Source organism: Mandrillus leucophaeus, unplaced genomic scaffold (assembly GCF_000951045.1).
Source record: "Mandrillus leucophaeus isolate KB7577 unplaced genomic scaffold, Mleu.le_1.0 Scaffold257, whole genome shotgun sequence".
NCBI classification, from domain to species: Eukaryota; Metazoa; Chordata; class Mammalia; order Primates; family Cercopithecidae; genus Mandrillus; species Mandrillus leucophaeus.
In genome coordinates, this window is record NW_012102665.1 from 2,732,517 (window position 1) to 2,750,610 (window position 18,094).

The 18,094-nt window shown below is 39.8% G+C and overlaps 1 protein-coding gene across 1 annotated transcript in view; it reads left to right on the forward strand.

Annotated features, from left to right (window-relative positions):
* The window catches only part of PIEZO2 (piezo-type mechanosensitive ion channel component 2), a 478,725-nt gene that overhangs the window by 256,911 nt on the left and 203,720 nt on the right, over nucleotides 1–18,094 (forward strand). The window contains exon 5 of the mRNA XM_011983927.1: nucleotides 7,629–7,791. Within this exon, the coding sequence (XP_011839317.1) occupies nucleotides 7,629–7,791 (163 nt within the window). The remainder of the gene's footprint in view (nucleotides 1–7,628; nucleotides 7,792–18,094) is intronic.

The window sequence follows — 18,094 nt, forward strand, 5'->3', positions numbered from 1 at the left end:
TTTTTATATAAATATATGTGTGTGTGTATATATATATATTAGACAGAGTCTCACTCTGTCTCCCAGGCTGGAGTGCAGTGGCACGATCTTGGCTCACTGCAAGCTCTGCCTTCTGGGTTCACACCATTCTCCTGCCTCAGCCTCCCGAGTAGCTGGGACTACAGGTGCCTGCCACCATGCCCGGCTAATGTTTTGTATTTTTAGTAGAGACAGGATTTCACCATGTTAGCCAGGATGGTCTCGATCTCCTGACCTCGTGATCTGCCCGCCTTGGTCTCCCAAAGTGCTGGGATTACAGGCCTGAACCACTGTGCCCGGCCCTAAGAGAGCAGTTTTTTAAGTGTCCTTCCCATGAAAAGAAGATAAGTATGTGAGATAATGTCTGTGTTGACTCACTTGATTTCACCATTCCATAATGTATTTCTCTAATGTATAATTATATGTATATCTATTATATGCCTAGTTACATAATAAATATCTATAGTTTTTATTTGTAAATTCAAGAATAACAATAACAATAGCAACAAGAGATGCTGGTGAGGATATGGAGAAAAGGAAACCCTTGTACACTCTTGGTGGGAATGTAGATTAGTGCAGCCACTATGGAGAACAGTATGGACTTCCTCAAAAACCTAAAAACAGAACTACCATATGACCCAGCAGTCCCACTGCTGGGTATATACCCAAGAGAAAGGAAACTTGTGTGTCAAGGAGATATTTATACTCCCATGTTTATTTCAGCACTATATACAATAGCCAAGATATAGAATCAACCTGTGTCCATCAACAGATAAATGGATAAAGAAAATGTGGTACATAGGCCGGGTGCGGTGGCTCACGCCTGTAATCTCAGCTCTTTGGGAGGCTGAGGTGGGTGGGTCACGAGGTCAGGAGATCGAGACCATTCTGGCCAACATGGTGAAACCCCATCTCTACCAAAAATTAACCAGGCGTGGTGGCGGGCACCTGTTGTCCCAGCTACTCAGGAGGCTGAGGCAGAAGAAGGGCTTGAACCCAGGAGGTGGGGTTGCAGTGAGCCGAGATCACGCCACTGCACTCCAGCCTGGCGACAGGGCAAGACTCCATCTCAAAAAAAAAAAAAAGAAAGAAAGAAAAAGAAAAGAAAAAAGAAAATGTGGTGCATATGCACAATGGAATGTTATTCAGCCATAAAAAAATAATGAAATCTTGTCCTTTGCAGCAACATGGATAGAATTGGAGGTGATTATGTTAAATGAAATAAGCCATGCACAGAAAGACAACTATCACATGTCCTCATTCATATGTGGGAGCTAAAATAATGGATCTCATAAAAATAGAGTAGATTGGTGGTTACCAGAGGCCAGGGAGGAAAGGAGAAGGAGGGGATGATGGAAAAAAATGTAACACTATTACATTCTATAGAGCTAGTATTCATGAAACAGCTTTTGGGAAATGGTGTGCTAGAGAATGTTCACTGACCTTTGATTCTGATTGAAATGAATAAGTGAGTCACCATGTGGATGCTGATTAGGGCCTTGGGGATGGATATATCCCCAAGTAGATGTAGAGTGAGAAGAAAAACAAATGAAGAACAGAGTTTTGTCGACTCATCGACATTTAAGTAGGACATAGAGAAGAGTCTGGTGGCTACAACTCAATTCAGAATGTCTTAGTGGGACTTCCCAGCAACGTGAGTTTTCATGGATATTCATAGGTAGGTAGAGAATCAGAAGAGTGTAAGAAAACCAAGGGAACGGAGATTTGACAGTAGAAGGGGTTGGTCTTGCTTGTCAAATGCAGCATGCAGGTGGACGTGATGAGAATTGGAATGGGTCACTTGGGCCTTGCAGTTGGGGGAGCAGGGGCAGCGCCTGAGAGGGCATTTTCTGAGCAGTGGTGAGTTGAGGAGGCCTGTTGTATTAGGTGACGATGGGCGAGGGGAGCCCATGATGTAGTGAGTGTTGCCTCCAAAGACAAAGTGAGAAAGTAAAAAGCCTGAGCTTGCTGTCAGGCTCTGTCCCTAACTGTGTATTTGAACCAGCCATTCAAAACTCATTGGCCGGCGCGGTGGCTCACACCTGTAATCCCAGCACTTTGGGAGGCCAAGGCAGGTGGATCACGAGGTCAGGAGATGGAGACCATCCTGGTTAACACGGTGAAACCCCGTCTCTACTAAAAATACAAAAAAAAAAAAAAAAAAAAAAAAAACAAGCCGGGCGTGGTGGCGGCGCCTGTAGTCCCAGCTACTCAGGAGGCTGAGGCAGGAGAATGGCAGGAACCCGGGAGGCGGAGCTTGCAGTGAGCCAAGATGGCGCCACTCACTCCAGCCTGGGCGACAGAGCGAGACTCCATCTCAAAAAAAAAAATAAAAACTCATTGGTTTCCACAATCTGTAAGATGAGGAAATGGACTAGACTATTTCTAATTCTCATCCAGCTCCATAATTTCAATGACTGACTTAGTGAATGGATGGGTAGTTGGGCAATTAGATGAGGGAATGAAATGAGATGTTACCCACTTCCAAATTATTGAAGGCTTATTAAAAACTAAATGTATGGAGCTAGTGTGTGTATAATTATATATGTTAGTAGAGCTTCCAAATTACTGATTCATTTCAAAGAGAAACAGAGACCAAGGAACATTCTGTAGCCCAGCACTTCCCAAAAGCTGCTCTTGCACACTAGCTCTGGAGCATGTAAGAGTCTCAGAAGAAACTTGTAAGAAATGGTTTCCGGGTCAAATAAATGTAATTGTTTTACTACAGAACTCCTCAAGTATTTTAGTATAATAGTATGCGTTGTGAGTTTCTCACATTTACTGGACCAATGACTGTTTCTTTTTTCTCTTTTGTTTTGTTTTGTTTTGATGGACAGGATTTCTGAGGACTGGCATTCTGATGAATGTAGTTTAGTAAGCACCGAAGAAGGAAACATTATTGATAAGATGGTCTCCAAATGACATATCAGTCAGACTATGACCTGTTTATTGTGCATACTTTTCAAAAGTATCATTGTTTCTGCAATGGCAATATTATGAATGCACTGCTTTGTTAACTCAGCAAGCCAAGAGTAGTAGTTAATAGTTTAGCACCTCTATGGCTGAATGATTCCATTCTAAGTAGGGATTGCGGCCCAATTCTGGATTCAGTAGCTAAATTCTATCACAGCGGGTGGAGTGATTGCTTTAGCAAACTACATTCATTTATTCCCTTAATATATGTATGTTATAAAATGTCTCTGTTGGGACCAAGAAGCACAAAGCTGAGACTGTTGCCTCAAAGTGACTGTTTGCAAATTGGGGCTTAATGCAATCCACAGGTGGGAAAGGTATAAGACTCCGGCTTTCCTGCTCTGTCTGTTGTGGTGTAAGAAGCAGCTGAGGCCACAGCTGGAGTTCTTGTTACTTTAATTTAAGAAGTCTTTTTCTCTCGACTCTACTTGGATGGTGCTTTTCATAAAATGACACAGTCAATTTGTTTTCCATGAAAGAGCTATAATAATCGATTGCCAAAAATCCACCTGAGTAGTACCAGCCTACTACTACTCCTGACCTCAGCCCCACACCAAAACAGCCCCCCAAGCCTGGCCTTTGTTCTTACTGGTCTCTTTTCTTGATCCTCATTTTTTCTCATTCCTTGATCCCCATTTTTTCCCATTCTAATGATATTAATTCTAGTTTACTCTTTTCAGTCAGGTTAGGTAGACTTTAAAAGTATACCATGAATCTCTGCAATTTTCCTATGATGAATTCGTTCATCAGATTTCATTACTATAATATAAATGTAGTTTGGATGAAGCTCTCTTAAGTGGATTTTCTTACTCTTTCTCCAAATGAAAGGAATTTGCTATATTTTAAAACCTTTAACACAAGCATTTTTTAAAATGGGGTAAGAGTTTAGAGACCATCTGTAAAAATGAAGCTGTCACAGGACATTCCCTCTTCCAGATCATTTTTTAAGTTGATGTGTAATAATTGTACATATTTTCGGGTACATGTGATATTTGATACATTCATACAATATAAAGTGATCAAATCAGGGTAATTGGGGTATCCATCACCTGAAACATTTACCATTTCTTCGTGCTGGGAATATTTTAAATCTTCTCTTCTAACTATTTTGAAATATACAATAAACATTAATAATACAGTCATCCTACTGTGCTGTTGAACACTAGAACTTATTCCTTTTATATAACTCTATTTTTATTCTCATTAACCAACTGCTCCTCACTCCCCCTCCCTGCCATCCTTCTCAGCCTTTGGTAACCACCTCTCTGTGTTCTCTGCCTCTGTGAGATCCACTTTTTTAGCTCAGACATATGAATGAGAACATTGTCTTTGTGTGTCTGACTTATTTCACTTAAAATAGTGACCTCTGGTTTCTTCCATGTTGCTGCAAATTACAGGATTTCATTCCTTTTTTATGGCTGAATAATATTCCATTGTGTATACAGCACATATTCTTGATCCATTTATCTGTTGATGGACACTCAAGTTGATCCCATATCTTGGCTATTGTGAATAGTGCCGCAGTAAACATGGAAGTGCGGATATCTCTTAGATATACTAATTTCCTTTCTTTTGAGCATATACCTAGCAGTGGGATTGCTGGATCATTTAGTAGTTCTATTTTTAAGTTTTCGAGGAACCTACATACTGTTTTCTATTGTGGCTACACTATTATACATTTCCACCAACAGTATACAGGGGTTCCCCTTTCTCCACATCCTTGTCAGCACTTTTTTTTTTTTTTTGTCTTTTTGATAATAACCATTCTAACTAGGGTGAGAGGATAACTCTTTGTGGTTTTAATTTGCATTTCCTTGACGATGAGTGATGTTGAGCATTTTTTTTACATAAGCTGTTGGCCTTTTAAGACATTTGTATGTCTTCTTTTGAGGAATGTCTATTTGAATCATTTGCCTGTTTTTATTTGGTTATTTATTTTTACTATTAGATTGTTTGAGCTTCTTATATATTCTGATTATTAATTCCTTTCAGCTGGATAGTTTGCAAATGTTTTCTCCAATTATCTAGGTTGTCTTTCTTCTCTGTTGATTATTTCCTTTGCTGGGCAGAAACTCTTTAGCTTGATATAATCCTGTTTGTCTACTTTTGCTTTTGTTGCCTGTGCTTTTGAGGTCTTACCCAAAAAAAACTTTGTCCAGACTAATGTTCTGAAGTATTTCCACAGTGTTTTTTTCTAGTAGTTTCATATTTTCTTCTAGTAGTTTCATAGTTTTCTTCTAGCAGTTTTCATGTGTTTTTCTAGTAGTTTCATAGTTTTGGGCTAGACCACTTTTTAAAGCAAATCTGATTAGATTAAGAATTGATTCCTAGGCGATCCTAGATTAGAAGACTCTTTAATTAAGGTTTAATTTTTATGTATATTATAGTAACAAATACATGGAAACATTCTATTTATAACAGTTGTTGACTAGTTAAATAAATACTGTCTATCCATTAGTATGATGATATATAAAAATAAATGAGTTGTAAAAATGTTAGTGACATGTTAAATGAACAAATCAGCTTGCAAACCATAGGTAAATAATGAACTTAGTTTTGTTAACTATAAATGTGCACATCCACGTATAGAAGGAAGATTGGAAAGGAAGGCCATGTGGATACGTACATGGGAAAGCGGTTGAAAGCATAAAAGTGAACGTAAGGAGAATGGAGTATAATTGTATTATCTATGTGGCTTTTGGGAAGTTAGATTGCCTTTTGAAGACTTAGTCTTTTCACATGTAAAAGGAAGATAATAATGCCTAACTCAACTGGATTAATTAATAATGTGTCTAAAGCTCTTAGCACAAAGTAACTGCTCAGTAAATGGTAGGTATTATCAATAACTTTTATTTTCAAAAATGTTAACAGTAGCTATTTCTAGATGCCAAGGTTCTTGCTATTTATTATTTTAAAACGTTTCCACCAAAATATATAATATATAATGTAAATGAATACAGTGTGTAATCACTTAAAGTGCATGTGAATATATGTGCATATATATGTATGTATTTACATGGTATATTGCTCTATCTTTTGTTTCCCTTCCCTAAGTAAGTTATATCTCTGATAAACATTTTTTCAAAGGCTTAACCCTCCTTTGAAGTTCTATGCTTAATTTTTCCACGAATCGTCTCATCTTCCCCAGAAGTTTTAATGCTGGTCCAGACTCTTGACTCCTCTACCTGTATCTTCCGTATTTTAAATTCATTTTGTAAACTTAAGTCTGTATAACTTTTTCTTCATGTCACCTAGTCATTTCATTAGGTTTTTTCTTGTTACAGCTTATTTTATATTATACGAGTGAGCAGAGAACATGCCAGGAATCGCTCTTCACATGGCTTTTAATAATAGTAATAGGTACTGTGGTTACAGCGCTACACAGCGCTATAGCACTGCAAGCCCAGTCGCTCAGTGTTGCAAAGGCACACAGGGCAGGCGTCTAGCACTGGATGAGGGACGTGGCTGGCCTGTGTCGTGTGCTGAATGGTGTGAGAAGTCTACCAGTGGCTATTAAGCTCTGGTGTCTTGCAGCAGAGTGAGCTTAGCCAGAACACATTTCAGCTGAGGTGATGTGTGCTGGCCAACTATGCTGGCAACTCAATATACTGCCTCTCATTCCCATTTTCATTACCCCTGGACGCCTCCCAAAATCACAGATGGTGTTTGTATTACCTTCCCAGACAGATCTCTCCTCCTTGTCCAGTTGAAGCCCTTTCTACTCTTCACTTTACCTCTGGCCTTTGCTGCCTGCTATATTATTAAATATAGTTGTTTCAGGATCTCAGTTGTAACAAAAATGCCCTATATGTGTGAAAATTATCTAAATATGAATTGATGCTGCTCTTCTCAAAATGTAGGCTTAGTGAAAATATGTGTTTCATTCTTTACAAAGAACTTTCACAAACATTATTTCATATATACGTATTTATATTTTCTTCTGAAACCATGGCCTAGTATCTCTCGTCACTTGAACAAAATAAGGAAGGCAAATAGTATTACTTCTTCAGCACAGCAGAACAGATGGCTGTGAGAAGCTCCCAGTAGGATGCAGCTACTAAGTTTCAGACCTGGACTTGAACTCAAATCTTCTAAGTTCAGTGTTGCTTCTCTGGGATTAAAAGAAAAAATGTACTGGATCCACCTTTCTTGGAACAATACAGAAGACAAAATCAACCAAGTACACAAAATAATGAAGAGGTCCTGGATTCCAGGATTACCTTAATATTTTCTCTATTTTCCTTGTATCTTTGACTTATATCAAAAGTAAAATATCTTCTCGCTGCTAGTATGTATTCAGTTTTAGACGGCTTCAGCTAGATTGCAAACAACTGCATTTGTACTGGACATGTGGTTTACCTAACAAAAACATAGTCCATTAGGATGTTTTAGGAGTGAGAATTGGTTCAAGAGTTCTTTATAATATTTCTGAAACTCCAGGGAACACTGGAATCTTCCTGAATGTGTAGATTTTGTGAGACACTGAAGTCAATAAAAAGCTTTCTTGTACCTTTTAGGGAGAAACTGAGCATCTTTTATTTTAAATCATTAAGAAGACCAAAACATCCTATAAGGCAGTTTAACCATAGAAATATAAGAACTAAATTTTCTCCCCTCCCCTTTTTTTTCCTTTGTAGCTTAAAGGGAGCTGATGCTGGCAATGGGATCAGAGTGTTTGTACCTGACATCGGGATGTTCGTTGCTAGTCTGACCATCTGGCTTCTCTGTAGAAACATTGTTCAGAAACCTGTGACAGACGAAGCAGCACAGAGTAACCTGGAGTTTGAAAATGAAGAATTGGTAAATCCAACTCCATGTCTCTTCCTTCTTTGATTTCTGAGGACCTTCACCCTTAATGAGTTGAAGAACTAGGATAATAACAGCTGAGCATGCAGAGCACGTTATGATTCACAGTGCTTGACATAAACGTTTACTGTCACATTGCGTGACACCCTCGTGCAGTCTCAGTGGGCAGACAGTCTGGTCCACACCTTAGCAATGAGAAGACAGGCTCAGGGGTGTTCATAGGTAAGGGCCAGGCTTTGACCCACCACCCCAAACTATCACGTGATATTATCTCGGAGGCTCACCGTGCAAAGTCATACATAGTGTTATGGTTCAATTGGTCTGGGTACCTTAGTTATTGCAGAATATTTAAAGAAGTAACATCTGGTAGTTTTAGGGGAAAAAATGAATTCCTCCTTGCAGGGCAGCTTTCCAGTCTGTGCATCTTGTCCTGCTCAGTGGAGTGGTGTTAACTTGGCGTGCTTTGATCAAGTTGTTTTAAAGCACTCCAAGGGGGAAAAACATACATATTTGGAAAAGTGTGAGAATTTTAGAAAGGTAAAAATAATGAATGAAATGTATGTTTGCTGGCTGGTTGAAACGTTTCAGGAGTAACTGCTGAATTGGAAGCTTGTCCTATTTTCGTCCTTGGGTATGAGAGCTGTCAGACGGCTCTCACACTGCCCGCTGACCAGCCTCAGGACACTGTTAATATTGTAATAACTGTACTTTGTTAGGTGAGGTTAGGTGACATCAATTTAAAAAGTAATTAATTTATTAGTGGAAAGATAACATTTATAAAGGAAAAAGTGACGAAAAATATTTGATTTGGACATTTGATGCAAAACACTTGCAAGTACTAAATGTTTTCAGTCATAAGCTTTGGCAAGATATTAAACTTGTAAAACTGAAGTTAATTGAAGTTACTTATATTAAGAATGTTAACCACTAAGGCATTGAGGGAGGAAAATTCTCACTTACGGAAAATGATTTATGTGGTTCACAAGAAAGCAGACAATTGCCTTGTATGCTTATTTAAAAAACAATAAAGGGGGGATATAATTCAATAAACCTATGTAAACTGGAAATGATATTGTCTAGCCAGGCATGGTGGCTCAGACCTGTAATGCCAGCACCTTGGGAGGCCCAGGTGGGCAGAACTCCTGAGATCAGGAGTTCGAGACCAGCCTGGCTAACATGGTGAAACCCTGTCTCTACTAAAAATACAAAGATTAGCTGAGCATGATGGTGTGTGCCTGTAATTCTAGCTACTCAGGAAGCTGGGGCAGGAGAGTCACTTGAATTCAGGAGGTGGAGGTTGCAGTGAGCCGAGAAAGCCGAGATCGTACCACTGCACTCCAGTCTGGGTGACAGAGCGAGACTCTGTCTTTAAAAATGTATATATTGTCTACAGTTCTTATGGGTAAAAGATGTGCAATCACCTTGCTTATCAATATTCTGCTATTTTTAAGGCAAATGTTAAAATGATGCTTGGTGTAACAGTAATTATAGTAAAGTCAAAGTCGCTACTAGCCGCTTACATCTTACTTTGAAGACTTGATACCGTAAGGCATGCATTAGCGTCCTAAAAATGGAAGGGTGCATTTTCTTCTTGTTGATATTACAATTGTAAGACAGAGGATTTAAATTTTGACTGTTTTTTACATTTACAGTTTGAAAATGACTTTATTTAAATAATCTTTACCAAAATTTGCCTAAGTTTGGGGAAAGTAAACCAGTAACTCAGATTCTTCAGTTTGGGTATTTTTGATTTTTATTATTTATAAAGGCAAGTTTTTGTTTGTTTGTTTTTCTTTTTTTTTTTTAACTTAAGTTCTGGGATACATGTGCAGAAAGTGCAGGTTTGTTACATAGATATACATGTGCCATGGTGCTTTGCTGGAACCAACAACCCGTCATCCAGATTTCAAGCCCTGCATGCATTATTATTCTCATAAATAGTAGCTATAGAAGGAGGGGAAAGGAAAATTATTGAAAATTGAGTGGACTTAGCAGTCAGACATGGAGGCCGCCTAGTATATGATGCTGAGACAATTGTTTATTCTCTTTCTTCTTCTACAAAAGAGAGACACTAATACTATATCACCTAGTAGTTGTGAATGCTAAATAAAATTTCTTAAAAAAAGCACCTGCCACAGTGCCTGCTCATTTTGCTTGCTTAGATAAATTGCTATTTGCTCTGCTCATTTTGTCCTTCTCCAATCTGAGAGGTAGTAGAGCAATTTCAAATTCCAATGTTCCTCTTAGAATTATTGAAACTTAAATGGGAAGATATTTTGACGCCAACCCACTCAGTAAAAGAATCTCTTCTGTGCCATTCATAACGGATAGTCATGAATGGTTTGTTTTAAGAAGAAAAAGCTTCTTATAAAAAGAACTTATGTGACCAAGGACAAATGCTGTTTGCCATAGGACTAAGAAAGCCTACGCTGATCAACAAAAAGCGTGGCTGTGAAGTGCCATACATCTGATGAAGAAAAGAACACAATGCGGTCACATGGGTTAATTCTAAAGTCACATTTTCTTCCTGATTTCAGTTTTCAGCGATAGATTTAGGATACTTCACTTCCATTTGAAATTTGCTTGAATATGTAAGCCTTATATATTATTAATCACATTATTTAAAGATAACAATAAGATGGACAGATACTCTAAACATTGTTTATTAGGGACATTGAAAATACTAAATGTCATAATAACAGCATTATTTTCCTTCTCAGTTACATTTGTTTGGGGCTATTTTAGATAAATGATTTTATTCTTTTGTCACATTCCAGCCCATCAGGTAGCCCAGGAGGAACAGGGGGGTGGGTGAATCTTCTGAGATTAATTCACAACGAAAAATTGCTTCCATGTGACAATCTGGACTTGAATCTGAAAGGAATAAAAGTACCTGGCCAAAATCAGCAGGGGATTTATTTTATCTTTGACACCACAACATATTTCCTGCTGCTTATAAATCTTGGAGTTTGCACTCTGGAATGTTTGGTTTTTAAGGATACTGAAAGAACAGAGTTTGCTGGCATTATTTCTTCTTTCATTTATCTCAATGGAGAAATGGCAGGATTAATCCACTGGTGCTTGTAAGAATTCCTTTTCAAAAGCAGTGTTGTTTTAAAGCAGCAACTAATCCCTGGGAAAGACTTTTGGGTCTTCTGTAATCTTCACTGATTTGATAAGGCTCGAGTTTGGTGTTTTAAAGGTGTTCACAAATCCAAGGATTCCCCATAAAACTCCCAGTGGAAGTGGAGATGGCAGTGCAGTGGGAGCCTGTGCCTTGCTCCTGCATTTTACTGAGAGCCGACTTCAGCAAGGAAACCCTTCTCCTGAAATGTCGTCAAAGATTATTTCTCAACTGACACATTTGTGGTCTTGTCCATTTGTTCATTTTAATTCAGAAGCAGATCTATAAATCAATCATACCTGGGAGAAAGGTTCCTGATCTGAAATCTTAAATAAGAAGAGTTGTATTATGAAGATTACATTGAGTAGAAAAGAGTTATTTACATAATAAAACAATATATCATTTCATCAAACTGACATTATCTTGTATAATCCTATACTTACAACTTTTTCTAGCTATTACATGAGATTTGAGGCCTTATTTTTTAAATAGTATTTTAATGTATTATTAAGCCAAATTTCTGATAAGTCAAATGCTTATTCAAATAGGAACTGCAGTCGTGACTTAGCCTGTGTAAAGAGGCATCTTCTTAATAGACTGACAAGTCAAATATGAAGGATAAAAATAATATTTCATTATAAGTCATCCCCATCTGCTAAAAATTCAGGGATGCAACATTAAGTCCTGCTAATGTTATTTGGAAATTTATTCTGAACCCTGAAAGATTTTGCACCCTGCTTTCTAATTCCTAGTGTCCATTAGCCTGTCACAGCATCTGCATTCTAGCACATGACATGACCAAATGGGTTGTGCTTCAAGTCTCAACTCAGGTTAACTTGCTGTTTTTTTTAAAGAGCAAGAGACAAAGAAGGAGAGAAATCAATCATTTTATTGTCTTCTAATTAGGCTTTCAACATCTGCTCAGTTCTAGCCTGAGATTTAGTCCAAAGTCTCCAGCTTTAAATTTTCTGGATCCTGTTTCTTCAAGCACACAGACATGATCATTTGAAACATGGAACCATTCAGAATGGTAAGAAGCTGAACGGCTGCCCAGTTGCCTTGCAAACTTTGCACTTCATGACTTAGTGTGAATGAAAAGCCTTCTTTGTGGTTGTCCTAAAGGCTGTCACTGCCACTCTTAGTGGTAAAGTGGGTTACTCCCTTTGCTGGTCCTTAAGGTCACTTTCAGAAACTGGGCAAAACTTCCTGTCATACATACCTCAAAATGCCAGCCACTTGGTCTGTCTTCTTGGGGTAAAACACATTCACAATTTGGACAAAGCTTTTAATCTTAGTAGTTTCAGATGCCATTAGTTTAAACAGAAGAGATGATTTTTTTATTGGAGGAAGTCATGGATCTATTTATTGTCTTCTGGAAAGTTTTGGTATTTATCACAGGGTAGTTAACTTTGAGTCCATGACTGACTTTATTCCCCCAGAGTCTTCCAGCCACATCCCTGGTCACCAGGTGAGAGCATAGATGCCCACTCATCCTGTCCTCTCATACCAGCACACCTGTGGAGCAGGCCCTTGGGACAGTCAGTGAGAGCCACCTTCATTGCGTAGAAAGGCGGCCAAACGTGGTGGCTCACACCTAAAATTCCAGCACTTTGGGAGGCCAAGGTGGGCAGATCATGAGGTCAGGATATCGAGACCATCCTGGTTGACATAGTGAAACCCTGTCTCCTGTCTCTACTAAAAATACAAAAAATTAGCCAGGTGTGGTGGCATGCGCCTTTGGTCTCACCTACTCAGGAGGCTGTGGCAGGAGATTCGCTTGAACCTGGGAGGCAGAGGTTGCCAGTGAGCCGAGGTCGCACCACTGCACTCCATCCTGGGTGAGACAGAGTGGGACTCTGTCTCAAAAAAAAAAAAAAAAAAAAGGCAGGGATATTATTGTTGACAGTATGTTCATTGAGTGGACATTGCCTAGCATGGACTCGAATATACAACTCGTAATAAAAATGATTTAAAGAATTAGCAAAGAGGAAATCAACTAAAGTATCTTTAAACTGTTAAAACGAAATGATTCCAGATTAATCTTCATTTTTATTTTGCCCATTTGTTAATTAATTTAGCAACATTGAACAGCATGTACCTCTTCTCTGCCTTTTTCAAAGAATCAAAGCTCCAAAAATGCCTTTCACCTTTAACAATATTTTTAGATCAATATTTTTACAACTTATTGGAATATGTTGTTCTGTCTTTGCAGCATTTGATAGGTGATTTCATGCATTTGAATTGCAAATAACCACAAATACCCACATGAGAAACTTGTGTGAGGCAATTGCAGAGCCCCTGTGTCCCTTTCTTGGGGGTAGAGTAGGGCTGAGATGAGAGGAACCACAGTCCCACCCCTCATGCCATCTGTCCCAACTCCAGAGAACCTGCATCACTCAAGGAATCCCAGTCACCTCTTTGTACTTCTTTCCTCCTTTAAATTGTAAATACCCTCGGAATAGAATTTTCACCCACTTTATGTAAATAAGTTCCCCATATTGCTTTGAAAATATTGGTCATATGTCTGGGAGCAGGAGACACAGCTCCTTCCCCTACCTCCACTCCTCCTTCCCACTGACTTCCTCATCAAGGTTAATAGAAGCTCCATCTACCCAGATGCTCGAGTCAGAAACACTGATGTGACATGGATTTCTTGGGGCCTTTGTCTGTCACTACCAATAAATCTTTTCAATTCTACCTTCAAATTCTGTCTGAAATCAGTCCACTTTTCTCTGCTCACTGCCACAATCCTCACCAAGCAGCCACTGCCTCTCAGCTAGGCCTGAAAATATGTTCTAAATGGATCTCCCCACTTCCAGCTTCCCTTCTTACCCTATCCAATTGATACTGCACACAGCATCTGGATTATTCTTGTAAAATTAAAATTAAATTATGCCACTTCCCTAGGTAAAACACTTCTTTGGTTTCCCTTTAACCTAGAATAAAATTCAGTCTCTTGACCTTGATGCTCACGCCTCTGCATGGTTTGGCCACATCCTACCTTCATGTCCTCACCCTGTGCTTTTGCCCCACTCCCTCACTGTGCAGTACCCACCCTGCCCTTCTCTCTGTGTCTGGATGGGGTAAGCTGTCTTCCTGCTGGATCTCTTCCAGGCAGTTCATTCTCATGTAGATGTCTTCTCATTCTTGTCCTTCTGGACTCTGCTGTACAGTTTGCTCTTGTGCAGATGCTTTTCTCTCCACTCCTGTCTTTCTGGGGCTCTGCTATGTAGTTCACTCTTGTGCAAATGCTCTTCTCCTCACTCTTGTCTTTCTGGGGTTCTGCTCTGCAGTTCACTCTTGCATGGATGCTCTTCTCCCCACTCTTGTCCTTCTGGGGCTGTGCTGTGTACTTCACTCTTGCACAGATGCTCTTCTCATTCTTGTCCTTCCGAGGTTCTGCTGTTCAGTTTATTCCTGAACAGCAGGTACTCTTCTCCATCTTGTCTTTCTGGAGCTCTGCTGTGTAGTTTGCCCTTGCATGGATGCTCTTGTCCCCACTCTTGCCCTTCTGGGGCTTTGCCAGGGCACACTGATATGTAGGTGAACCGCTGTTGATTGACCATTTCTTGGTAGGGCTTCAGAGAAGGATGCTTTTTTTTAAATCTATGGGCATCTTTATTTATTCAGTGTATCTTTACCGAGAGCTGACTATGTGCCAGGATAAGCAAAAACTAATATTTAACAGGAAATATTTTTTGTTAATATTTAATCCATTTAATTTAAAGGACAGCTGACAAAAAGGACAGTTTGTCCTTCCCTGTCCTTTATTAAACTTCCATTGCTTTGTAGATGGTGGTTGAAAGCAACATCTACGCACTCACTTTTCCAAATGAAATAGGGACTGCTTAAGCTGATCTTATGAGTTTGGAAAAATAATCTTCCCAAAACAAATCTAGCAGCAGAATAAAATATTTGCTTTATCCATTAAATGCTATCACGTTAGGCTTGCATAAGGTACACAATAGCATTCAAACACATCTATCTTTTTTTCTCTCGCTTCTTCCTTTCACAAGGGAACCCTGGGGATGAAATTCGTCTTCTGCAGTGAGTCACAACTCTTGTCTTCTCCTTCCTCTGGCTCTTGTATTGAGATGAATCCATTCTGTTAAAATAAATTGTTAACTTTTAATAATAAACAATGAACAAACAACTGATGACACTTCAGAAAAATGCTCCTTTTGCCTCCCAGATCTTTTGACTCATTATATGTGACTTTGATACACTTCTATAGAAATGTTTTTAAAAGCTTGGTTTTAACCACGAAGAAGAAAAAAAATGGATTAAGCTGCACGAAAAGCTCTGCTCTGACGTCCAAAGCTTGACTGAAACCTAAAGGAGGTTCCAAAGATAATTTACTTCAATCTATTTTCCACATAAGGAGGTCTGCTAGGATATGATTCAAACAAAATATTTTCAGATTATGCCTATTCAGCTGAGCCCCTGTGGAGAATTCATTGATCAGTGGTTGCCAATGTCAGCCAGGGCATGGATCCTGGAGGGGCTGCTTTAGATCACCCCAGAGAGTACTTTTATCATACGGATTCCTGGAATTCATTCCCATAATTTCTGATTTAGTAAGTTTGAGGTTGAGCCTGGTCATCTGCCGTCTTAAAGGTCGTCAGGTAATCCTTAGGATTTATTCCAACCCAGTTGGATTTTTACAGTGCTTGGGAGTAATGAAACATGGATGTTTGGGTCCTACCAAAAGTGATTTATTGTGTTTTCTTTGTCCAAAATTGAGTGGAAATCGTGGCGGATGCTATGGCTTAATGGAACCAGTGCTGCTGTAGAGTGATAGGGTGTTGTGGGATGAGATGCAGAGATACAAAGGTTTAGATCCCGTCTCATTGTGGGATGAGAGCTTTGTGTTTAGGCCCTTATTCAGGGCCCTCACAGAGAAGAGGCTGGCCTTGTATAAAGTTGATTCCGTAGTACCTAGAGCTTCCTTATGTGCAATGAGAGAGCCTACACTAATACATGTAATCAAATGTTGAAATCAGTAACTTTTATCTATCATGTTTTCCAGTATTCTATTATTTTTTTTTTATTTTATTTTACTTTTTGAGATTGAGTCTCATTCTGTCGCCTAGGCTGGAGTGCAGCAGAGTGATCTCAGCTCACTGCAACCTCCGCCTCCTGGTTTCCAGTGATTCTCTTGCCTCAGCCTCCTGAGTAGCTAGGATTACAAGTGTGCGCCACCATGCCCAGCTAATTTTTGTATTTTTAGTAGAGACAAGAGTTTCACCAAGTTGTCCATGCTGGTCTTGAACTCCTAACCTCAGGTGATCCACCCGCCTCGGCCTCCCAAGGTGCTGGGATTATGGCATGAACCACTGTGCCTGCCCAACTATTTTGAAATATACATTAATAACTACAGTCACCAGGCAGTACGATAGATCCCCCAAAATCGTTCTTCATGTCTGAGTGAAATTTTGTACCCTTTGAATCAGCATCTCTCCTTTCCAGGTCCCCGGCCTCCTTCCCCAGCCTCTGGTAACTACTGCTTTACCCTCTACTTCTATCAGTACAACTTCTTTAGATTCCACGTATAAGTGAGATCATGCCATATTTGTCTTTCTGTGCCTGACTTATTTCAGTTAGCATATTCTTCTTTAGATTTATGCATGTTGTTGCAAATAACAAGATTTCCTGTTGAAATCATAAACTTTTAAAGAGGCGAGATAAACGACTTAAATGTTTTTAAATAAGTTTTAGATTTTGACATAGTCAATAATCTGTGTAATCATTTATTTGACTTTTTAAACTGTAAAGAGTTTATTTTGTCTTCAGTTTCTAAGATGACTCAGGAACCAGGGAAGTTAAATCTTTATTTACAGCCTTTCCTCCTCCTCAGCGTCAAGGCCAGATTGAAGTTTTGTTCCACTGCAGGGACAGCTTACAGCTCCGGCAAGCAAGACTGCCTGTTAGTAAACAGGCGAGAGTGAGTCCATTCTCTTTCAGAGGTTCAGTGTTTGTACTTCAGCAGACTTGGGGGGAAAAAGCCTGCCTGTTAATAAGCCAGCCTGACATGACTAATGGCAGTTCTGGCCCTGACCTACCAGGACAGTAGGGGCTCACAGAGTCTAACCCGTCTCGCTCTTGGCTCTCAGCTTGGCAAATCTGAAAAGTATTTTCGACTGACAGCCCCAGGGATTTCTGTATAAAAATGCTGAAAAACCTAAAGTACAGTGGTAAGTTTATAGAAATCACAAAGGCCCAGTCCTTCCTAAGACAGGTCAGGGAAATGCATTTGTATAACCTCACAAAGGCATCTTGATCAGAGATTTCTATTTGATTTAATCTACATCCGTAGCAATTCTATAATTGAATAAGAACGCATTTATTATGAAAGTCACAAGTGTGTTTCTGACTGTGACCCAGGCGGCCCTGGCTATGTTTTTCCTTTTGCTTCTTTTTCAAGTGCAGTGACTAAAGATTTTGGCCAAACTTCCTTCCTAGAGGGAGATTTTAATGGGTTGCTCACCTGTTGTGATGGGGAAAGAAGCAACAGATGCCTGATGAGCAGGTCGTTTGTGTGTTGACGGTGGTGTGGGTGTCTTGGCAATAGCTCCGGTGGGTGGATTTCTTTGTGGGGAGATGGAGTAAGCTGAATGGAAGGGCTGCCCTGGGCCGTAGGAGCTGGAGAGGGCATCCTAAGGGGTGGGAACAGCCTGTCCCACAGCAAAGAGGCAAAGAGAGCCTGTGGATTCCGGGTTCTGCTGGTCATTTCTTGCAAGGAATGCTGACAGGCAAGGAGATGGCATAGACCTGGGAAGGCAGAGTGGTCTCAGGGGCAGCAGCACCTGGAGGAGGGCCATGCTTGTATTCCCTCCAGGTAACCTCATCAGGCTACTGACCTTTAAACCATCATACGCTGGCGAATTCCAAAAAGCCCTCTTCAGCTCCCGCCCCTCTCCAACGCTCCGGATTCCCATACTAGCTGTCTGCTGGATGCCTCCAAGAAGAATGCCTGAATGGGGTCTCCGAACTGAATTTTCAGAACAGAAATGTGGACTCTCAGTCTCCAGTCTGCCTCCCTCCTGTCTGTCCTCCCTAGACAAAAATAGAGGAGCCACCCTGATTATCATCTATCCCTCCTCCCCACTTTAAACTTTCTAGCTGGTCCTACTAATCTGACCTCCAAAACAGACTCCAAAGACAGGATTTTTA